Raw genomic sequence first — 25,039 nt, 5'->3', positions numbered from 1 at the left:
GATCTAAGCTTCTGAACAAGATACTTTCGGGCACTTTGGTTTGTTAAACGCTTTTTTACATCTAGCCCGCCTTCAATCTTCATGGATTTAACTATTGCACCCATTTTTCTCTCTCCTATTTTCTGGCGAAGAAACCATATTTCGGAGCGTGTGTCGGCCAATGAAATGGTGCGCGGTGCCAAGTAAAATGGGTCCTCTGCATCACAGAAATTGTGTGGCCTCTTGGATTTATATATTTCATAATACATAATTGGATCATGATCCTCATTTGTTCCATATATTTTTGGTGACACTTCTCTAACATCTGCGACATTTGCTCCTGTACGAGTTTTGGTTTGTCTTTCATTCAATTCTAGGTATTTTGTGCCATCAGATGCTGTGTTTAAAGTAACATCTCCCCAACTGAAAAAACAACAACAGTGTTATCATATTTTTTACAATTTGAAAATGTAATAGTTTATGAATGAACAGTTCCACAAGTGGACTAGGTCAATCAGAGTTAACAATGTCATGATATCAGACAATTAGTTTTTACTTTGCTGTAGTCCAAATAATTATGACATCTTGAAAGGCTATTATATATTTTTTGACGCCTAACATCGATAGGAAGGCGTCAAAGGAAAAATTTTATAAAGCCATCCCAGGCGTCGTAATTATTTGGACTAATTTTGTTTGTAGATTGATAAAATGTATCTAAAATTAAAGCCTTCTACAATGTATAGAAAATACATTACTGGCCAAAATGTCCTATTTTAACGAGAAAACAAAATTTCTTATTTAATCGTACACTTTATGTCATGTTTGTTGTGTATTTTAATTTTTTTTATTATGAATTATACTCCTATCATCTTAATTAAGTGGCTAGTCTCATTTAAATTTTGTATTTATTTTTTACTTTCAGATTCTGTTCGGCTAGCTGCAAGACTTTGAACACTACACATATACCATTCACTAAAGTTCTAAGGAGTTGTAACATGTATTCATGTCTGAATTTGATACATATTTGCAAGTGATCTCAAGTATTCTGCTAGAAATACTTATAGAATTAAAAACTCCAAGCTGTGACAAAAACTTTTTATACTACATGTATGATGCAAAATTTCACTGGCAGTAGTTTATAACAGATGAAGATGTGATACAAACATACATGGAGATTAAAGTAAAGAATGAGTTGGTATTAAGTTTATTCATCTAGTGGATTTATTATGCATGTACAAATGTATTATTCAGTGTATTAAAAGCGACAACCAGATGCAGTTTGTACACTAAATATGTTACACGTAACTGTTTACCACAAAACATGCATAACTGTGCGGGCGGAAAGTGGCCTTATACACCATCAATCAATCAACAATATACACAGATGCATTATTTGTACAATGTATACATTGTTTATTCACCTTAAGTTTTAAAATTGAATTACATTCTAGACATGCTAGAGCAAATGTGCATTAAAAATGATTATTGTGGTTTCTACTGGAGCTAATGTGCAATAAAAGTGATCCATGTGGTTTCTACTAGAAAAAATGTGCAGTAAAAATTATCCTTGTGGTTTCTAGAGCAAATGTGCCGTAAAAATTATCCATGTGGTTTCTACTAGAGAAAATGTGCAGTAAAAATTATCCTTTTGGTTTCTGAATATTTTATAGAAATAAAATGTGATTTATTCCTTTGATTTTTTTATGCATGTTTAAAAAAAACCAATGTGATGTTATATGATTGCTTATGAAACAACTGGACAAGATTTAGGAGATAAAGGTGTGTGATTTATGTATGTCATATCACTTTATTGTTGGTTTTTATGTTAGTTTTTTACAATTTTCTGATATCTATTTTTATTGCATTTAACAATAACTTTAAATTTTATTTCATATCAAAACATACCGAAGTGACTAATGTTCTGAGACGCCTCTCAGTCCAAATTGAACACAATTGTTCAGCCATACTGTGTTGAGGAGGGCTTTTGGAGAAATGTCACCAAGAACATTCTTGTCAAACAGCATGGTAATCTCCTCATCTGTTAATGGCTGGGCCCTTTTAGGTTTGTTGCCCTTGCCTTTTTGTTTCAATAGTTTTTGCTTTGCCTTCAATGTTTCTCTGGTAAGGTGGAAATTCTCATCATTGTCATCTCCCATGATAGAGTGGCAATAGTTGTGGCGCCTCAGTTTTCTCTCTACACTACTTATAGTGGACGGTTCATACTCTTGGCCATCTTTGTTTTCTTACAGTTAGAACAACATCAGAAAGAAGCGAGTCAAGCTCAACAACTGGCATAGTTTGTATTTCTCTTGTTTCCTTTTTCTTTTTAAGAAACCTGGTAACCAATGCTAGATCATAAATGGATTTCTTTGCAGTGTTTTTGTTTTGCTGTTTATCTAGAAAGTTTTGTACACCAGTGTCATCAAGATGTAAAAATTCTTCATCAAACTGTTTATCTTCATCAAGTTCCATGTTTTCATGTGTTGTGTCTGGAATAGTTGGAACAGTTGGAACCGTTGCAATACATGTGTTTGTAGTTTCAGAGGTGTTTGTTGCAAGGGAATATTCAGGACATACTTCAGTACTTCCTTGATCAGCCAACATATATATTTGGATCAGGACATTTTCCAGATCTCCATCAATATCTGGATTAACATCTTGTTCATCTTGTAATAAATTCATAGGAGACCACAGGAGATTGGATTTTGCGACTTCGTCTGACATTTTCTGGAAATTTAGCAGCCGAAGTTTGGGGGGAGGGTTTATGGCATTTGAATATGTTGGCTTTTCAAGAATGCATTGAAATTGTCAAAAATTATAAAAACAAAAATATAATTGGTGTAAGAAAACAAAACTATCGAATCTGTTATTTATTATTTCCATTATTTAACACCGACAGTTTATCGACAATTTAACGATTGTTGACACAATGCCCATGAAAGTGACGTGACATTGTTGGAAGAAAGTAGTTCCGGTAAGTAGGCGCGGCCTATAGGTCAGTAGAGATCATTGACGTATAAAGCTTACGTTTATACGTATAGCTTTATCTGTATAGTAACATAGCTGATTGTAGTATAAATCTGTTTACATGTATAAGTTACCTGATTTAATTCGACATGGGCCACAAAAAAATGGAGACTGACGGACGGACATACTTAAAATGTGATTCATGTATCCTCTTTAACTTTGCTTGTGGTTGTATTAAACATGTACGATAGTGATTTACGATCTTAACACGGGTTGTGGGGCGTTAACAAACAGGAGACTATTGTCACCGTTGATGTGACAAAGACGTCTACCTTTTACTCTCTTTATTGCGTTGTTTTCTCTCCCTTTTAATCGTCTAACTTACAAATATTTCGACATTATTATTTTTTTATTTTGTATGGCACACTTTCAACTATAGTAAACATTAACACTTTAAGGTCAAATATTTGTTATTATACGTCGTTTTTGTAGAAAGTACCGTTTACATATAGCGGAGAGAAAACGTCAAAATTACGTCAATTATCGCCAAACCATGAACGATATGCAACTAAGAATCAGAGAGACGTTATCATAGTATCGTGTAAAGTAAAATTTTAATTTTAAAAAGAAGGTGAGATAAAAAAAAATGTGAAACACAAAATCAAACGAAAACCCCCGAAATACAGACTCTTGGCTTGCCATAAGCACATACATACCGAATATGGCGGGTTTAAACATGTTAACTGGGCCCCAAACTTGGAACAGTAGTATAACAGTAAAATTGAAGAACGAGCTATGCAATTAGTTGAAAAATGCTTAGCTCATCAGATTGATACAAATACAAATACTACACAGAGTGGACGTTGCCGGATACTTGTAAATTCCAACAACAAAAAATACACTTAGTAGGGATCTAAGAACAATGTCTACTGTGCAGGTGGTTATAGTTTCATATTTTTCTTACTTTATTTGGTTTTTGAAACATATATCTTGGACCATATATCATCACTAAACTACCAATTGCTGCATCTTTTCATGCCCACAATGATAATTAATTAATTAACAGTTATATCAAAAAAATTTATTAGCTCAGTACGAGGCGTTTCTTCAACTTTTTGTCTTAATAATTCAGAATTATCATTTTTGTCGAAGAATCTTTATATTAAACCGATATAAACAATTACGAAAACGCCGATACTGAATTTCGTGTAACAAGTAATGTAGAATATTTTTAAGAATAAGTATTTTAAAAGTTTAAGTATTTTCAGATCCTGATAGACTTTAAAAATACTTTTTCTTATTTTTGTTATTTTTTATGTACATGAAACATCGAGTTGAACGTTCTCAATAGTTTAATTCAATTTAGATAGGAATTGAATAAGTTGAAAGCTATTGTTTTTTTTCTTTTTTCGGAAATTAAGTTTTCATTCCTATTTTAACAATCCTATATTTTAGGATTTAATAAGAATTCATCCTTTGTTCATATCCAATGTTATAGAAAAGTAATAGAAAATATCGATTTATTAAAATCAAATATAGATTTAATATAAGATAAAGAGAGCAAGTTAGACGGAAGGATATACCATAAAATGTACTTCAATGTAGGTTGTTCGTTTCTTCCTCTTTTTTTTTTTGTATAACAGATAAGACTGATATGCAAATAGTGCATACTTCAAATCAGTTTTCTAACTTTTTTCTGTGTTTACAGATTACATGAAACTGAATAATGTATTGTGTTCTATCTCCCTTTCATTTTGAATAATAATGGAAATGACGAGTTGATTATAAAAACTCACCCGCACTCAGAACATCTGTATACGTCACACGTTGGTTGGTCCTTTTTTTCTAAGACCGGTGAACAATTGCTGAAAAAAAGATGATATAAAATACTTTTTTTATCTTCGTTGTAAATATTACTAAAACAATTATCGCGATTTATATTGACATGATTGAGAATATGTTTAATATTGACATTGTACGCCTTCATGTCAATACATCGTTTTTACGTCTCTCGGGTGTCCTGCTGTTTTTATGGCGAATATCTTGACATTTTACGCTTGTAAATACAGTCAAATTGGAAATGCTTGCATAAACAAAAGTTCAGCTAGCTGTCTAAACTGTCCAAATAAGTGAAAAATTAAGTGCATGGTTCCAGACACAACACATGAAAACATGGAACTTGATGAAGATAACACCAATAACCTTACCTTAAGGTCACAAATAACTGGTGTATTTCGAAAATGGTTGAAACAAACAGTTCAGTAATTACTTCCCCTATTTTATCACCTTTCACAATATTCTTCTTAAGTTTATATTCTTTTTTCGAAAAAAAGAAAACAATATAATTTATAACCAATTGAATGCAAATCTTAATATTATTTTCAACTATTTTCACCTACAAACATTTAATAATAAATGTTTTGAAAACTGTTTTTTGAAACTTTACTTTCCAACAGTTGACCTTAAAAAGCTACTTTTGCACTTAGAAAATATACAGTTTATATAAAACAATAGTGACTAATATGATTTTGATTTTATTCTTAACTACTTTGTCCATTCTAACTTGTTCAAATTACTATACCAACAGCCCTGAAATTGTTGGAAACCGAATGTTTATTATACCTGTAGTCAGTAATTAGCGTAGCCAGATTATGCACCTTTTATGTGAAGCAAATGCTACTTTCAAGTATTATCGTCTTATACAACAGGGTCATATTCATCAGGAATGACAGCAATCTAGCTGATTTGATTGTGTTCTCTTTTTTTTTTGTGGATGGAGTTATTTCGTATCTTTCAGCTCTGCGTTAATATGAAAACAGTGTCTGCGTCAGCATTTGCTATTTCATCATTTGAACTTATTGTCATATTATAGAGTGTGTGTTGATTGAAGGTCGTTGGGAAAAGATCCGGTCTAACTGAAGCCTAACTATTGACGGGTGGTGTGTTTTTGTCAGTTATTGTACACTTCTACCATACACATACTTTTTTCTCGATATTTTAGAGTTTCTATTTACCTTAGAGTATATGTACCTAAAAGTTGCCTCATATTATCTTCAACTAGATATTTGGGACTGAAGGATATATTTGGAAACTCCAGAAGGGGCTTAATACGTAGCTTGTTAATTTCTCTTTTCAGATTTTGCAGCTGTTTTACCATTGTTCCATCCTGCCTCGTTTTATCTAAACCTGTTCTTCTCTTATCAACGTTCTGCCCAGCAGCAAGTACAGATTTAGCATCAAACAACATATTCATCAGCTTGTCCTTCTCCCTCTTGGTTTGTTCTTTTACCAAGGCAATCATGTTAGCTACGGATTCATCAACCATGCGCTTCATCATGTTTCCTTCATTGTTGATGGCCTTTATAACAGATTCAACGGAATTATCAAACGACTTCACGCTATTCTCAATCTTTATAATATTTTGATTTGCCTCATTTATCTTGGCACGAATTTTCTTTTCATTTTCCACTTGTATTTTCGTGATTGCATCGATCCATTTGGAAAATGTATGCCCTTTGTGATTTCCTGTCACACAACTGGTACATGCTGGTATATTGCATGCATTGCACAATAACGTTAATTCTTCTTTGTGTTCACTACATTTAGATTTCCCTTCCGGGATCAGGTCGGACGCTTTTTGAAACTGGTGGTTTCTCGATAACTTCTGTCTATTATGTAGCAACTTACAATTTTCACAATAGTATTCTTCACAGTCTATGCAGTATTGTGATCCAGGGGCACTCACGCAAACTTCACATGTTATAGACGCAACTTGAGCCATTACCGACTCCATCAAAAACACAGGTATAACACGTGATTGAATCACGTGACATAAAATTATAAATGTAAATTAAGGTCGATAGTTGGTATATTTAAATGATTGACGATGTTGTATTTGAACAATGCAAACATTCTTTTGTTATTTAATGCTGATTTGATCTTTAATTTAAAATATATACGTGTATAATGATAACGGACATTGTATACCTGAACGTGTAATATAATTACACCAATATATTATCCGTTTATATAGTCGTAGTGTGCATTATACATGATAACACCTGTTATTTGACAAACTATGTATGATCTATAATCATGATAATGGTTTACTTTTATAAATATTCATTTTGATGGAGAGTTGTCTCATTGGCACTCACATCATATCTTCCTATATCTATGTTTATGTAAACAGTGTTCTCATTGTCCTCAATAAAATTATCTATATTGTTTAGCATGTGTATAGTTTACATAAAAAGATGATTGAATGCGTTAACATAACGGATGATTTAACAAACAAATTAGACGATATATCAAACGTATATTAAAACAATCTTACTTCATGAACAAAAATCATAGCTTTAAAAAAGTACTCTTTAAAAGTTAACATGTTTATACTTCAAATGTGATATACTATAAGATATACTTGTATGTATCTTTGATTAATTATGTGTTGTTTTAAATAATTAAACTGATTTTTCACATACACATTTTTCTAAAAAGAAACAGTGAAACATGACATGATGAACAAAACGTATATCGAATCACTTAACAAATTTATTGTAAAACAAGGTACTTTGGAAGAAGAATCATTAATGAAACAAGGAGGGGTCATCCGTATAAGAATGTATGTGATGTTTCAATGGCTAAAATAACACATGGTTTGTACAACCGTTGTCGTTCAGAAAATTTGTTTTAATGGAGGTACCGTATTATACAATTTCCTTCTCTATATATAGTATGATAATAAACATGGACAGACTACTATCTTATGTACACACGGTGTCGGTTTGTTCTCATTACATTAAGCAGCTCAGGCGCAAGTGGTCATTAGATATATACTGATATCATTTTTCTTCCCTGCATTTAAATATCAAGATAACGGACGACATATAAACATACACTGAGGACACATCAGTTTTTTAGCGACGGGGAAGATCAAAACGATTTGCAAAATCAGAACTTCCTTTATACAATACAATTAATAAAACCATGTATATAGTTTGTGTAAATGTCTAAATTGCCGTCTAAATTGACCCGGACATCATGTCTATGGTTTTGGGCTATTTCTTAGACCTTAACTAAAAGCAATAGGTCGACTTTATTTGTGATAAAGTAACATGAAAAATGAAAGTCTTCTTTGTCGATAAGGTAATGAAAGAATATACATATGTTATATGAACAAATACTGTGCGTGTTAAATTATATTATGTTAATCTGGCAAATCTCATCAGATCTTTACCTCGAAATATGATCGTTGATACTGGTAAAGATTATAGAATACTGGTAGAAATGCATTTCAAGTCAAATAATTGAGAATAGTTCAATATACCTCGATGATACCTAATACACTGTTTACCTCGCTCCAATGATTGCCTATCTTTAACTGTTTTATTTGATCGTGATGACGGTGTGACAAAAGAATGTCAACAATGTAAGTACCTATTTCACGGTGGGTATGGTTGTCCTGCGAGAGAACGTTCTGTGCTGGTGATTTGGTGCTGTCAGGTGCTGGTGGGTCCTAATTCTGTGCTGGTTGGTTTGTTTACATTGTATCAGAACGGCAATAAAACGACTGTTTTGTTGCTTAATTTTTCTCTGATGCGCCATAAGTACCATGCAAAGTATATCACAACAATATTATATTGCAAAAGTCGTGCAAGTTCGTTAAATGGAATTGTCCTGACGCTGTGCTGGTGATAAGAAAAACGGTCCTGGTTCTGTGCTCCTATGTCCTGGTTCTGTGCCTTTATATTTTAGTTAAAAGTGTCATGTATTCTAGATCGTTGATGCTTTACTGTTATTGACTAATTAACTGTTGTCTGCTTTCTTGAAATTGACATTGTTGTGAATCTGTTTACTGTTATTATGAGAGAGAAAAAATACCCCTAGTTTTTTTAAAGTTTTTTTAAAATTAACTGTTATCTTATTTAATTTATTCCCCTTTGTTTAATTTCGTAACAATTCAAACTTTATCTAAAAGCAAGCGACTATTGTTCTCCAAATTGTTAGTCTACACGTTAAGAAGTTAATCCATCTTAATCCTAGCATTGTCCATTTCTTGTATCATATATATGTTTTTAATAGTATCATTCGTTTATAGCATTACGTGACAAATTTCATTATTACATGTAGTTATGATTAAGTAAGATTATGTAATACATTTTATATCGTTTCTATGCGAATAGTCAGTTGGAGACCAGCGGTCAAGCTGTACGGACGTCGTGACCAAAAGATCTTTTCTGAAATTACTTGACCAAATGTTACCAAATGACTTTTCTGTTCAGCAAGCAAGATAACCAAAGATATTCCCTTTGTCTACACACTCATTGAAATCGGCTTTAATATTGCAAAAGTTCAAGCAATTAGGGCAAAACTTACCAAGTAAAAAAGGGCAAAAGGCCAATGATTATCTACCTTGCACATTTCAAAAAAATCAGATCAGATAACGAAATTGGGTCCAGCAACATTTAAAAGCACTTAAAGTTTTTGACCCTTACAGTTTCCATTCACCACACATATTCTCGTTAAAACGAATCATTTTAAATACAAAAATACCAGATGCAGTCTTTTGTTTATCTATTAATATATGTATACTGATAAAGTTATGAAAGGCAGCAGGGTCACCAGGGTGAGGAGTCCATGTCATCTGAAATAAATGCTAAGCATAGATCTAGAAAGCGACAGATTATCATGACATTAAAAAAACTCTCTTCTTTTCGACTTTTTTCGAACAAATTGACACATATACTGAATTACACGTATATATCGTATTGAGGAATTTTTAAAAGAAGGATACAAAGATACCAAAGGGACAGTCAAACTCGTAAATCTAAAAGAAACTGACAACACCAAGGCTAAAAATGATAAAAGAGTAACAGAAAAACAATAGTACACATGACACAACATAGAAAACTAAAAAATAAACAACACGAACCCCACCAAAAACTAGGGGTGATCTCAGGTGCTCCGGAAGGATAAGCAGATCCTGTTCCACATGCGGCACCAGTCGTGTTGCTTATGTGATTACAAATCCGGTAAAAAGTCTAATTCGGTAGGTCAAATTCATGAAAGGGAAGGGGATTGTAGTAACGACGTAAGGAACATATCCGATATCATTTGTGAAACGGTTATTCCACAACGGTCAACCAACTCGTGATGGCATCCGTAAAATTTCCGAAGGGATGATTTCAACTTCACCATTTGGGACTCTTGGTTTAATAGCTTCCTTGTGAGCAGTAACCCTCTATCAAGAAAATCATGATAGGAAATGCAAGCACGGGAATATCGTATCAATTGGGAGATATATACCCCGTATGCAGGTGCAGCTGGAATGTTGCTTATGTTCAATTTATTGGTTACACCTTTTACTAGGATTCATTGGTTACACCTTTTACTAGGATAACAATCCTCTCAAGTATGAACTGGGGAAAATATTTCAGAAAAGAAGATGGAAATGTGAAAGTTTTTGTGCGTCAGGTGCAACAGCATACGAACAGCTAACATGCCTCGTCAGGGTGGAAGCTAAAAAGTCCACAAAAATTTGATTTAAAAACTTTATTCGTTCCAACAAAGTTATTGAGATTTTTGTGAAGATCTAACCATCTACGACAACAAGAATTTATTTTTAGAATTTCCAGCTCTTCTATAAATATATGCAAAGATATCCGTTGATCAAATTGCTTGCTATGATTGTTTTGATGTTTGTAAACGACAGGTAAGTAGTCTGTTTACTATATACTAAAATTTGTTTGGACAATAAACATTAACTTCAATTCCTGTCAGTTTGTATTTGGCCAATCAAATCCAAGTATGTATTGAAACTCCGCCTTCCTATTGTTTGAAAACATCCAAGCAAACATAGCAAGCAAGTCAATCAAAGTGGGTTTTTTTGCATGCTTTTATATAGAAGAGCTGTACTATATAATGCAAAGAAGCGTTTAAGTATTTCGCCAAAAATACTATCAATTTTTTTTGTCCTATGTGAACTTCCAAACCATTTCCTTCCATTCAATATCATTAAATTGAACTGTAAAATATTGCGTGGTACCTTATTAATTCCTTTATAAGTCTTCTGTTAACATAATTATGACAGTAACTGTTGTGAGCACAAGATTCACTGCACACTTTTAAAGTTCTGCTTCATCAAACATCAAAAATGTGAATTTAAGTTTTGAGACTTTTGTAATCGACACGATTGGAATTTTTATATATGTGAGAACATGCTTTATCTATAAGTTGAAAATGCGAATTTGAACTAGCTTTCCGTACCTGCGAGCATTCGTTGTTCAATAATGTGTGTCTTTGTATTAATTTTATGTGATAAATTTTTGTGTTGGTACACCACTGTAACAATGAAGGAGGAAATGAGGAGGGTTGGTTTGGGGGAAGTGGGGAGGGGTATCCGGAGAGCTAACAAACATGTCTATGTGGCATGGGCTTTGATCATTGTTGAAGCATCAATGTAAGGAGCATTTAATATCTTAATATAAAATATTCTTATTTTAGATACTATATATTGTTATCTGATATTGGACGAAAGATGTTGCCCTTTTATGTAATTATGTAATACAAGTTACGATCATTTGAAAACACATATTAAACAGCCGACTGGATGCACAAGAGCTAAAATAGGAGTCAAAGATCCTATTGACAACAATTATCTGCCCAATTTTATTGATTTTGTCATATTTGTTTCAAATGTGACCAACTTTTTATCCAAAATCACCAGCAACGTATCAGGACCAACCAGCACAATGACAGGACCCACCAGCACAGTATTAGGACATGAATAAATTGAGAAAATGCAAAATTTTATTAAATTGCAATGTTTTTTTTCAAAATAGTTTTGTCGTGTGGATTGCGGTATATAAAGCGGACTCTATGAGCATTTTAGTTTTATTTTTTCAGTTCTAGTTTTTCTGGAAATGAGCATTTTTGTGTTACGCTTACTGAAACAGTTTAGAGGGTCATCTTTTAATGGTTTACATATGAACCCATAAGAAACAAAATTGAAAAATCTCAACTATTTTCTTCCATTTTTATGAGTGAAAACGTCAAAAATCATCATTGTCGTCTTTGTTTACATTATTTCATTGATCGCCAGCACCCGTCATGACCGAATCACCAGAACAGAACGTTCTCTCGCAGGACAACCATACCCACCGTGTTTTTCAATCAAAGGTTACCATGGTATTTTAACAAGATCAACATCTATCATACATGGTAAAGAACAACCTTTTACAAACAATTGTATAGATCATATATGTCTGGAGTTGACAACTACTGGATGAAACATAATGTTGGGAATAATGTTGTGAATGAGTTGTAGAACATTAGGACAGCTGAACTCCAAAGAAATTATCAGGCTCTGTCCACTTAGTCATCTTCTTTTGACTGAGTATTTTTAATTGATAACATGTTTATTTCAACATGATTTGTTCAACTCTTATAACTGTTATATTTATACTGTGACTGTCAAGTCACTAGGTTCGTGTTCCTTTTGTGATTAGGTCAGGTTATGATAGAGATTTCCAATAAAATGACATACGTAACTAACTCGACGTACGCACGTAACGGGACCGGTTATTGGTAACCAAAACATTTTGTTAAATGCGTTACTCAAGTTTTAACTAAGTATTCCTAAACTATGAAACCCATTCATAATAAATTTAGTCAATATGAAATATTTTTAAGATGATGAAAAACAAAAGAAATCATGATTTTTATATATCACGTGATTATTGAGATTCCCGCATAAACTTCACTGTCATAAGACCACGTATATATACGTACCTATCAGACGATTCATTGGAGTTGTTTTTCATGGTTTTGATAATGACGTTGATTTTCAGATATAATTGCAAAATTTAATGAACCTATTATTTGATATGTGTATTGATTTTGTTTGTCGTTATCAGATAGATTCTTCTTTTTGATTTTTAATGTGTTATAATATTTAATTTCCGTTGATATTAATTTATATAGATTGTGTCGTAATTTCAGGAAAAAAAGAACTCAAAATGTTAATCAGAACGTGATAGGATCACCAGTGAAGGTGTTACACGACTGACAAAAAACATTTTATATTCATAATTATATACTTGTATATGGGATTGGCTGGTAGCAGACCAGCCTCGAATACAAATTCAATTATTATGTTGGACCCCTGATCTAATGACTTTAAGACTGTATTTTTCGGCTTCTCCACCAAGCATGATGAATTCACGAGCAAGAGCAGGTATTTGTTTACTCGTAGAAAGACAAGTGTTTCTTTATAGTGGTTATGCTCTCTTGTCAGCTAGCATATGAAAATGCGAATCTTAATTGTCGGGCATGTTTAAAAAGGTATATGTATTTATCATTATAATTAATTTTCATCATCCTCAATATATAAACAAACACATTTAGAAATAAACTATGATTTAAAAGAAATATCCTCTGTATGCAGCCGCTGTTGAAATATTGCTATAGAAATTGAAAGTTTTGATATAATATATAGCGAACCTATTGAGATCCTACATCATGTACATTGTACAAACAATTGAAACAGCAGGTTCATCACAAATTAATATAAAGATTAAACCACTGCTAAATAAAGCAACACCGTTATGTTATGATGACAACTTGTGTGGATACATTTGTTGAATGCATAATGTCGCTCTGGAAAATAAACAAATCAGAAACATCATTCCTCCTTATTTCTACATGCATGTAATTATGACTGAATGCTTCAGTGTTGGATGCAAACGTCTAGTTAACATTGACTGTTTATGTATTATGCATCAAAGCCTTCAGTCTTCATTATAAAAATCATAGAAATTAGCAAAATTGAAAGGACTGTTTGAGTTTTTACAAATTGTCATCAATCTGAATACCACAAATGAAATAAAAAGAATTATTTCAATTGCAAGAATAAGTATATCCTTTTGTAATGTTTAAGTTCAGCTTAGTACATTATAATGAGGATAATCAAAATATAAACAGTGTAATATTGTCTTATTATATAGTAAACACTGTATTTTAAAACAACACTAGAACACACCCGCGAAATCGCGGGCACTCAGAGCGTAGTTTAAAGTATTTAAAGTGGTGTTGGAAGAATTTTGTAAAATATTGAATGACTGGAGAATTTCAGCAAAAGTATCACGAGTCATAGGTTATTGGGGACAAGAAAATGTTTTTTTTTATCCATCCTCCTTTATTTCCATTTTCCATTTTTTGGTTTTCAGTCAATTCCAATATGAACATACATTTAGTATGTTATGAACATTCAAGTAAGGAGCCTGTAATTCAGTAGTTGTTGTTTGTTTATGTGGTACATATTTGTTTTTTGTACATAAATAAGGCTGCTAGTTTTCTGGTTTGAATTGTTTTACATTGTCATTTCGGGGACTTTTAAAGCTGAGTAGGCGGTATCGGCTTTGCTCGTTGTTGAAGGTCGTACGGTAACCTATAATTGTTAATATCTGTGTTATATTGGTCTCTTGTGGAGATTTGACTCAACATGGCAATTATACCACATCTTCTTTTTTTTTGTAATCAATGAATTTTGTAAAAGATTTAATGACTGGAGAATTTCAGAAAATGTATCAAAAGTTCACATGAATATTTTTAGCGCTTATCTGTATATTATGAACATTCGTTACTATATAAATATAGTGTATTTACTTTTAATTCTAAGTTTACTAATCGATCGATAGTGGTCATAGATATAGAATACAGACCCTCTCTATTTAATAAAGTATGTGACTGCCGTTGATAGTAAACTTGAAAATGATAGCAGATAGAATTCTGACAATACACTTTATTCTTTGTATATGTATGTTCAAAGTATACAGAAGAACGCAACCTGGAAGTCTAATCTGACTTAAAATTTCGTCCAATGACGGGACAATATCCGGATGCCTTTTTTCTCGTTTTTCTCCAAAAATAACACAATCTGAATAATCAAATGAACGGATGACAAATGGCACTATGTACTGTACTTATTGGACACAGAGGCGTGTTGATCAATTAATTGTGGAAAGAAGAGAAGCGACACCCAAAATGAGGTCTTTTCGTTTAATAGTATACATATACATAACGACTTTAGGTAGCACTCCACAGTTAGAAAATAAAATCAAAAATGAGCCACAAAATGTTTTATCATCTCCTATTCCTGGATTTCTAATACATTAACCTAACTGTTTGTGTTGTACATGTGCATATGTATGTAATCAGTATCTTCCATAGATTTGATTTTCAAAAGTTAAAAGGGTGAAAATTAATTCCTTGTATGTGTATCCATGGCAACATTCTGTATTTATTTCCCAAAAAATATTGCAAAAAGGGGGGTGAACATGTCACATTTGCCCCCAAAATTTGGATCAAACTAGAATTTCAATGCCCTTGAGTGATACCTTTTTGGAAACTGTTTTCCTAAATCTTCCTAATGGTCCAATAAAAAATGGGTGTCTTTCGTCTCATTTTCTCGTAAAATCCAATCACAAAGTTCGTGCGATAAAAAGTTAGAAAAAAACATTACAATAATTGCCAGACCAATGTATGGTAGGGACATGCAAATACGGACTGTCATACAGAAAACAGCCTATATTACATACATTACATAACCTTGATGTTCATATAAACCCAATACAAAGGCTATTTTAATACTTAGCTATCCAAAAATTAATTTTATTGCACACTAACTCTCATATTTGAAAAATTCACAGGGGCCAAAAGGCGAAACTACACATCTAACTGTGGAGTGCTACCTTAGACCTTGTTATCAGGTCCAAACATGCATGATACTTGTATTCCTGTAAACTGTGTGCTAATGCTAGGATAGTGTGTTCATGACGGCTACGTAAAACAACATTCCAAAGAGTTGTACAAATTGTGAATTATACACGCCGTATGATGCAACACAAGGTAAAGGCACTCACAAAAAGAAGGTCAATACCGAAAAACTCGAACTCCTTTGTGTTGTCAGTGTGTCCGTTTAGTACCAGTAGAAGTATCAAACAAATGAAAATGTTGACTCTTATATCTTCCTTATGCATATGAAACTTGTTAGACTAAATACATCAATATGAGCTGGATACGTACATTGTACCTAAAAGTGATAGTGTAAAACATTTTTGCAATCGATCGTGTATTTCTTTATGCTAATGGGGGCTTTGTTTATATGCCTCTGTATGTTTCTTTGATACATATATGACGTGGCTCAAGGCATATACATCATCTCATTGTTTCATTGTACTATGGTAAATTTGAGTACTCGTGTGTGTCATTTTGTGCTTCTTTGTTACATATTTGTTTTTTTGTATAGTTATTAAGATTATAACTCAATATTTTACTGCTGTTTCCTTTGTTGTTTCATTTTAACCTAGTACTCTTTTATTTTATTTGTTCACACATCGTTATCAATATAATGGAAGTCGATGCTCGTGTCATACAGGTGAAATGTTACGCTATGTTAGGAACCAGGTTTAATCCATCATTTTTGACTTAAGAAAATGCCTGTACAAAGACAGGAATATGACAGTTGTTGTTCATTTGTTTGATGTGTTTGAGCTTTTAATGTTGCCTTTGATAAGGGACTTTCTTTTTCTTTGTTCAATCAATTTGACATTCCATTACTTAATCAGAATTGTTAACTATTTTTCTTTCTGTAGCATTTGAAAAACAAGATAATTAATAGCCAATTTGAAGTACGCATGCAACTTTAATTAGCAAACAATTCAATAGTCATGAAATGTTTCACCCCAATACAAGATATATCTAAAAGCAATTGTACGAACGATTAACATGATTTCAAATTCGTTATCAAATAAACAACTGGACTATTTTTAGCAAGCTCTATGTATAACATCAGTCTTGCAGTATTCAAATAGTATGTTTCCAAATTTGAAAAAAAAATATTATTTTCTTGACGAAATTTGAAACAACGATTGTTTTATTTAATAGAAAGTCAGAATAAATATGTAATAGCTGTTTGTTTTACGTGGAATATTTCGATTTCAGTTATTTTAAAATAAAAAACAAATCATTATGTTTGTATTCAATATCTACATCAATTATAAACATACTTGTTACCCAAAGTACTGTAAATAAAATATTATCTATCATGTCTATACATGTAGCATCTCATTCAATGTTTAGGGACCGTTCAATATTTATCAGATGGATGGGCCGGTGGAAAATGGGGCGGAACAAGCACTTGTTTGTGTAAGAATTTGGATGGGCGAGAACTTTTTTAAAAATATTTAGTGGATGGGCCAGAACATATTTTATAGGAACATTTTGCTATCAATTTTATCGGTGTGTATGAAATTTCTTTTGCTGGCACTCAAAACATACTGGTAGCTTGGTTCATTTCTGTTAATTTTAAGGATTTAATAAAGGATTAAAAAAACTAGAATTTTCTGCCCGGACTATCTTTTAAAATATGTTTACCTTATAGAATACCAAGTTGTTTAATAGTTTTGTGTGTTGCTGTTAAATTTAAGAATTTGATTGATAGGTAGTGTAGGAAAAAAAGCTCAAATTTTCATTTTAGGCTAAATTCAGACAGTCACCTTAAAAAAAAAATTAAACTTTTTCAAATCAACTTCGATTTTCACAATACTCAATAGCTATCTCAATTATATATTGATCTTACAGAATGCCAGTTTGTTTGGTACTTTGATGTATTGCTGTCATTTTTATGAATTCTATAAATCGGTAAAAAAAAAAAGCTAAAATTTCAGTTAAGGCTAAATCCAGATAATCATCTTTAAATTTGTTTATAACTTTTTCAAATCAACATGAATTTTCATAAAACTCTACAGCTATTTCATATACATATTGATCTTACAGAATGTCAAGTTGACTGGTAGTTTGGTGTATTGCTGTTATTCTTACAGATTCAATAAAAAGGTTTTAAAAAATGCTAAAATTTTCAGTTTTGGCTAATTCAAGATAGTCATCCTTTGATGTTTTCATAATTTTTTCAAATCAAATTGCATTTTCATAAAATTTTACAGCTTTTTCATATACATATTGATCTTACAGAATGTCAAGTTGATTGGTAATTTGGTGTATTGTTGTCATTCTTACAGATTTAATAAAAAGGTTTAAAAAAATCTAAAAGTTTTAGTGAAGGCTAAATCCAGATAGTCATATTTAAACTGCATATAAAAAATCAAATCTGTACAAAGATATAGCGAGATGTGGTGTGAGTACAAATGAGACAACTCTCCATCCAAATAACAATTTATAAAGTAAACCATTACAGGTTAAGGTACGGCCTTCAACATTTATATTCATACTGGTTTTAAAAAACAATAACATGTATGGTTCTGATACACACATAAATATATGCATATAGGAATTAACTAGCACATTTTAAATTTTGTATTAACACAAAAATCCATTCTTTGATTTCAAGACAAAAAAAAATAAAACATTTAAAATAAAAAAAGAACCGAAATTATTTTTGGTTGTCCTAAAGTTTTAGAGGGGCAAGGACTTTTTTTATAGATTTTTTTAAAAGGGCAAGGACTTTTTGTCAGAATTTATAAGGATGGGCATACATTTTTTTTATGAAAAATATGAAGAATGCACTGGTCAATCCATCTGGTAAATATTGAACGGTCCCTTAATGTTAAAACAGCAACATCAGTTTCAAGGTTATATTTACTGAACTATGGTTTGTTGTCAATGGAATTATAATTTCCACATCAGTTACTTCAAACATCATTGTAATAGTGTTGATTATATTTTGGAAATATATTGTAATGTTGCATATACTCCGCTAAACGTCTTCATAATAGAGCATCTCTCTGTAATACATAAATATATTCGTTTTAGAAATGGCATTATGCTGGATATATTTTATTCTTAATTAGTATGTAATTGATATTACAATTCTCTGCAATACAAATATAAGTCCTTCTTTCCAAGCATAGTTTTAGCATATCTAAACATGTGAATTTACTCTAACTGTGTGTATTTTTATCTTCTTTTATTTATTTTACTTTCTTTGTTCGTTTTATGTTATAACATTTCATAACTTGTGCGAATGTTTTTAACTTTTCTGCATTTTTTACTGTTTATACTTGCAACGTTTTATGAAATAAACTATCGATCTATCTATCTGTAGCAATAAACGATCGTTTGGTGAAAGATGTACTTCATAACATGCTTCAAGTTTTTCTGACCACTTTGTGAATTTTCTCGCAAAAAACGTACAAAATAAGATGAAAGTCTTCAAAAAAATGAAAAAAAACATCATCAGGCTATTTAATGCAACAAACATATAGTCATAAGTTTTCTAAGCATCGACAACAAAATTATATTGAATGTAAGAAGCCTTTTATAACATTAGTTTTAAGCGAATTAATCTAAAAGATAAATTATGTATGTTGTCTGTCAGTACATCTCCAATGACTTTAGTGGACGGACGTCAAAAACTGTCTGATAAAAAGTTATATTATACAAGGTCAATATACAAGATTTTAAAAAATGTAGGACAGTAGGGATGAATAACTGAATATAATTCTACAGACTGAACATACTTGTGTTACTTGTTTTGAATGAGTGCATCTATTTATGTTTACTTGTCATACATAACTATGATTTGTTTGCATTAGCTCTGCGACAAATCTAAAAGATATATTGATACCGACAGCAACGAAAAACCTGTCAAGCGATGATTAGTTTACGGTAACTATATACTGTACATTATATGAATTAAATCGTGTTTCACATTTCAATTATCAAGGCAACATAATGAAGAAAATGTTTTTGTTGTCTTTTAACAAACGAAAAATTACACCTCAATTATATAACAATAAGTGGTTCCAAACAAATACTTTCAATATTAAATCACTTACCCTCCGCACATGAAGCATTCGTAATTGCTGAAAATAAAAAGTAATAAGACACATTCAAAACAAGTGTGATCTAGCTAAATGAATGTTTATTTAAATATAAGGATTCTGACTAGGACAGTGGTATGATGTGCAAAAATTGAAACAATATATATTGTAAAAAAAAACACAATCTGAAATATTTTAGACCACATAGTAACTTTAATTGCCCATCTATCATTTTGTAGATTTGTATTCGACTAAAAGCGATTGCAGATGCTCAAAGCCTGTGTTGGTTCAACGATAAGCTATCTGTATAGTTCACTGTATGTTATACGATCCAGGTGATGTGTTCAGTCGTGCAGTCTATCGGAGGAAAGGAAAGAACAATGCGCATCATTTACATGGCAAAATATAATTGCCTTACAAACTTTAGTATCACATGTATGGCTCTCAAACATGAACACTGTTTTTTTTAAATGATAAGAAAATAAAATTATAGAAAAAGATATAAAACAACATAAGATATTTGTCATAAAATCAACCGATCAACAGTAAAGTTAACTCTTAGTATCGTTTAGAATATTCGCTTGGCATGAACTTTTAACATTTGATTACGCACTGTAAATGACTATGTATACTCTAGCAGAATTATTACATAGCATGTATCAGGAATAGTAAAATATGTTACATTGTTGATGCACGTAATTGAGCATTTAATGAACATCCGTTAAGTTTAAAGTGTATGCGTTCTTGTTTTTATTTAAAATATGAAAGCATTTAATCTTTGTTTAATAGTTTATCAATTGTTGAAGTTGTGTAAAAAAATTAGCTATTATTTCAAATTGAATTATAGTTCATTGACCATTTTGAATTTTCAAAAACCAACTTATTACGAAACACGACATCTGTGTTCTTTATTTGAGTTTCAAAGTGTTGTTTGCTGCTGGTATACAGTAATTTGTTGAAATTAGTAAAAATAAGTTCTAGCTTGAACAGACTGTAGCAGACCGTTACATATATCATGCATGCTACAATGATTTGACGAGGTTCCAATTTCTTCACCATATAAAGTTCAAACCGATAGTATGCAGTTACCGAATAAATGAAATAAAAAAAGAACATGTTCCGGAATAAGTTTCGAGAAGTAAATGTTAAGGTTAAGAAAAATCAATTATTTGTGTTGCCTTGAGGGTTGAAATAACAGCAAAATGAATGTGTCATGTAGGAAAAAACCATATTGAGTCATAAACTTTAGACATTATAGTTCTTGCTCTTATGTATGCTTGACAAGACGGGTTTAGTGCATCAAATATTGTGTAATTTATCTGTTCGTTATGATTGTGGTCAACAGCCAATTAAAAATATCAATAATTGTAATAAGGTGAAACTAGATTTTTTATTTTACATATATTCCGTGTATGGCATTGCCGTTTAAATTATAAATACATCTCTGAATCAAACTTGAACTTGTTACTTACTACCTGAAAAACAAATTGTTACATTAGATTGTTCCCAATCATTGATGAATTTTATGATTATGAGCAATGTAATGTAATGAATTGCAACATAAGTATTTAATTTTTGGCATTAAAGCTATATAGAACAGGTTATTCCGGTTTGATATAAAGATCCCGAAATTTCTAAATAAACTCCAGTCAATTTGTATATGCAATAAAACAAATATCATGTTTTGATAAGGCAATCATTTGTATTGTGTTGAATTGACGGTTGGAATAGCAACATATGTGCCGTTAACAGCAACAAAATAATCAACAAATAACGTTAGACAATATAAAAATAGTGGTTTTCATAAACCAATCACCTTGTGTAACTCGACGACTGAAACAAACAGCATGTATTTTTATCTGCTATATGCTTGACAAACACATCTGTTTTGCTTCAAATACGGGGTAAATTTTCAGTTCATTTTGCTTGTAGGCAGGGACGATGATTAATAAGTAGACGGTTTCAAAACAAAAAAGGATTAAATGCAAGTCAAATTGAAATTTAGTATGTGCAAATGCTGAACATTTCTTGTGGTTTATAAATGGATGATTTTAGTGTATTTAGGAAATTCTACAACCGGCTAATAACATGTGTCGCATTACCTATAATAAGGGAAGATACACTGCAATTAATGTTTTTCCCTTTCTAATTGTCTTAAGCAGTCAACAAATACATAACGTTATAACGACACAAAACATTTTAAGATGCACAGGCATAAGAACAGCTCGAACAAAAAAGACACAACTGTTTCGCATTTTGTTTAAAGAAAAATGGAACAACCTTTATATTATCATATGCAACTAGAAATATGAAAACTTACAGAGAGTGCAATTGTATAATTTGCTCATCCCTGAAATGATAATAAATACAATTAATTGCATTTGACTGACACATGAACGGTATAACATATTCAAGGGGGAAATTGTAAATTTGTATACTACTCTGTGTCTGATGATCATATTTGTTTACATTTTATTTACTTCTGTCTTCATTGGCACAACTTTTTGGAATTTTTGGATCCTCAATGCTCTTCAACTTTGTATTTGTTTGGTTTATAACTATTTTGATATGAGCGTCACTTATGAGTCTAATGTAGATAAAACATGCGTCTGGCGTACTTAATCCTGGAACCTTTGATAACTATTTATACTAATTATCGTATTAACTTTAAAACGGTACCAGACCGATACTATCTCGAAATAAGGAATGTAATGACGACAGTTACTAGTATATATAACATATACATAATTGTACAATGTTTATAATGTATTTTAACTACATGTATCTTATATTTCAATCAGTTGTAATTTGAACAACTAGCTATATTTGTAAGTTTGTATGTGTAGAAATAATAATCGAAAAGACGAGTTGATTCTAAGAACTTACCCACATTTAGTACATCCGTATAATTTGCCATGGCACTCCACTTTTTCTAAGATTGGTGAACAATTGCTGTAAAAAAGGGTATTTCTTTATTATATGTTTTAATATTGTTTGATTAATCATAATGTTTGCCTTATGTGGAATCTTGACTTTCTCTGATTTCAAGTAGAATTACTATATAAATACTGTTTTATTATAACATGTCAAATATTCAGTATCACGGATCAATGTTAATATAGTCAATATCAACACAAATATTTACAGAACGTTTTTTTGTCATTTATCAATGCAAATAACATTATGGATACCAAATAAAATTGAAATAAAAAATATTACATTTTCAAAATATGTCGTATCAAGATACGTTATGCTTATAAGCTTAAATAAATATAACATGTTGGAGTACTTTTGAAAAGTAACAGGTCTTTTTTTATGTTTTATTCATGTTATATCTTGATACGTGGTACATGTATGTATATTTGACAATCATTTGTTGCAATATATTAACTTTAAAAATAATATTATTCTATATCTTATGGTTTTGCAAAGTTAATGGAGAAAACTGTATCAAGACAACGCATATTTTTATACTTACCTAATAGTATATGTCCCTATCAGTTGCCTGATGTCATCTTCAGCTACAGATTTCCGACTAAAGGATATATTGGGAAACTCTGGAAGAGAAGAGATTTTGAGTTTGTTTATTTCTTCTTTCATGTTATTGATCTTTTGTACCAAACTTCCATCCTGACGGATCTTCTTTAGTTCTGTTCTCTTTCTGTCTAAGGCCTGTCCGTCATCAAGTACGGATTTAGCATCAGATAACATAATCATCAGTTTCTCTTTCTCCTTCTTGGATTGTTCTTTCACTAAGGTAATCATCTGAGCTACGGCTTTATCAACCATACGTTTAATCATTCTGCCTTCGTCAGTGATGGCTTTAATAACAGACTCGACAGAATTATCAAACGACTTCAAGCTTTCTTCAATCTTTTTTATGCTTTGATTTGCTTCATTTGTCTTGGCACGAATTTTTGTTTCGCTTTCTCCTTCTAGTTGAGCGATAACATCGACAATCTGGGAGAATATATGCCCATTGTGTTTTCCTGTCACACATCGTGTGCAAATCTGTGCATTACATGTGTTACAAATTAAGGTTATTTCTTCTTTGTGTTCATAACATTTAGATTTACCTTCCGGGATAAGGTCGGAAGCCTTTTGAAACTGGTGGTTTCTCGATAACTTCAGTCTATTGTGTAGCAACTTACAATTTCCACAATAGTATTCCTCACAGTCTATGCAGTATTGTGATCCAGGGGCACTTAGGCAAACTTCACATGTTTTGGACGCAGCTTGAGCCATTTTGAACTCAATCAAAATCACAGCTGAATAGGTGATTATACCACATGACAACATTTTCTAAATTTAAATCAAGGACGATAACTAATATAGGTAAATGATTGACGAGATTGTATTTTAACAGTTTAAACATTATTTTTTATTTGATGTTGAAGTGAACCTAAAGTTAAAATAAATCCATAATGATAACATATATTTTATTCTTTGAACGCGTTCTAATATGAGTATTCTAATATACATGTATCAACCGTTTGAATAGTGGTAGTGTGTAATATACAGGATATCACCTGTTATTTACAAAACAATGTATTTAAATTTAAACATTGTACTCAATAACACTATATGTCATGTTTAGGCATTTGCATAATGTTCACTAAAAGATCAATTAATAAGTCAAGATATTATTATTAAAAAGATATATGTTTAAAGCTAAACAGTAGTGCATTGATTTGACAAATCTATGAAAGTACACACTATACTTATATATAACAATAAATATATCAAACACAATTTATAATTGCCGATCGCCCACAAGACTAGAAGGACACCGGATTTTATTATAATCTATCATAACAAACATAATATTTATGCAAATAATATCTATATACATATATATAAACAATGCTTTCAATACCAAATGAAAACATTGACTCCGTCATAAACGAACCCGCCGGCCAGGAAAAACCAACAACCAAGTAACCTTAGTCGATATGGAAACCTTTGTCCAAACCCTTATGCTCGGAAGATCGTCTCGAGAGTTGTACTTGGACAATACTGAAAGTTAGCTTATGTTTACATAAACAAAATACCATCAAAATGTGTAATAGCAAACAAAAATACCAATATATAATACAAAACACAAGAAAAATTAAACATTAATGAACCAACATTAAATATGAACTTGACCAGTTCGAAGTTGGCGAGAGAATGGTCTGATAGGGAAATTAACCCGCCAAAATGACCATTCACGTGATACTACAATTAATATCACGTGTCCATACATATATTGA

The 25,039-nt window shown here is 31.5% G+C and overlaps 2 protein-coding genes across 2 annotated transcripts; both read right to left on the bottom strand.

Moving 5' to 3' along the window:
* Positions 1–5,956: 5,956 nt before the first annotated feature.
* On the bottom strand, positions 5,957–6,727 carry LOC134689793 (E3 ubiquitin-protein ligase TRIM71-like). The gene has a single exon (XM_063549762.1). It carries the CDS (start codon positions 6,725–6,727, stop codon positions 5,957–5,959), a length of 771 nt encoding a protein of 256 aa, XP_063405832.1.
* A 10,241-nt stretch (positions 6,728–16,968) lies between these two features.
* On the bottom strand, positions 16,969–24,073 carry LOC134689571 (E3 ubiquitin-protein ligase TRIM71-like). The gene is made up of 5 exons (XM_063549543.1): positions 23,266–24,073; positions 22,674–22,739; positions 22,108–22,137; positions 19,803–19,829; positions 16,969–18,749 (listed from the first exon to the last, which is right to left on the bottom strand). The coding sequence occupies exons 1-5, from the start codon at positions 24,030–24,032 to the stop codon at positions 18,722–18,724; spliced, it is 918 nt and encodes a 305-aa protein (XP_063405613.1). The 5' UTR covers positions 24,033–24,073; the 3' UTR covers positions 16,969–18,721.
* Between the last annotated feature and the right edge of the window lie 966 nt (positions 24,074–25,039).

The sequence above is a fragment of the Mytilus trossulus genome, chromosome 11, assembly GCF_036588685.1.
Source record: "Mytilus trossulus isolate FHL-02 chromosome 11, PNRI_Mtr1.1.1.hap1, whole genome shotgun sequence".
NCBI classification, from domain to species: domain Eukaryota; kingdom Metazoa; phylum Mollusca; class Bivalvia; order Mytilida; family Mytilidae; genus Mytilus; species Mytilus trossulus.
This window is presented reverse-complemented; position numbering and strand designations above follow the sequence as displayed.

Bases quoted from the DNA above. Each gene is read 5' to 3' on its own strand.
- LOC134689571 (XM_063549543.1), bottom strand. From the start codon at position 24,032: ATGGCTCAAGCTGCGTCCAAAACATGTGAAGTTTGCCTAAGTGCCCCT. The intron at 22,138-22,673 runs GTAAGTTCTTAG...TTATCATTTCAG, and splicing joins TACGGATGTACTAAATGTGG to GGATGAGCAAATTATACAAT. The intron at 18,750-19,802 runs GTAAGTGATTTA...TATGTATTACAG, and splicing joins GAATGCTTCATGTGCGGAGG to AGAGATGCTCTATTATGAAG.
- LOC134689793 (XM_063549762.1), bottom strand. From the start codon at position 6,727: ATGGCTCAAGTTGCGTCTATAACATGTGAAGTTTGCGTGAGTGCCCCT.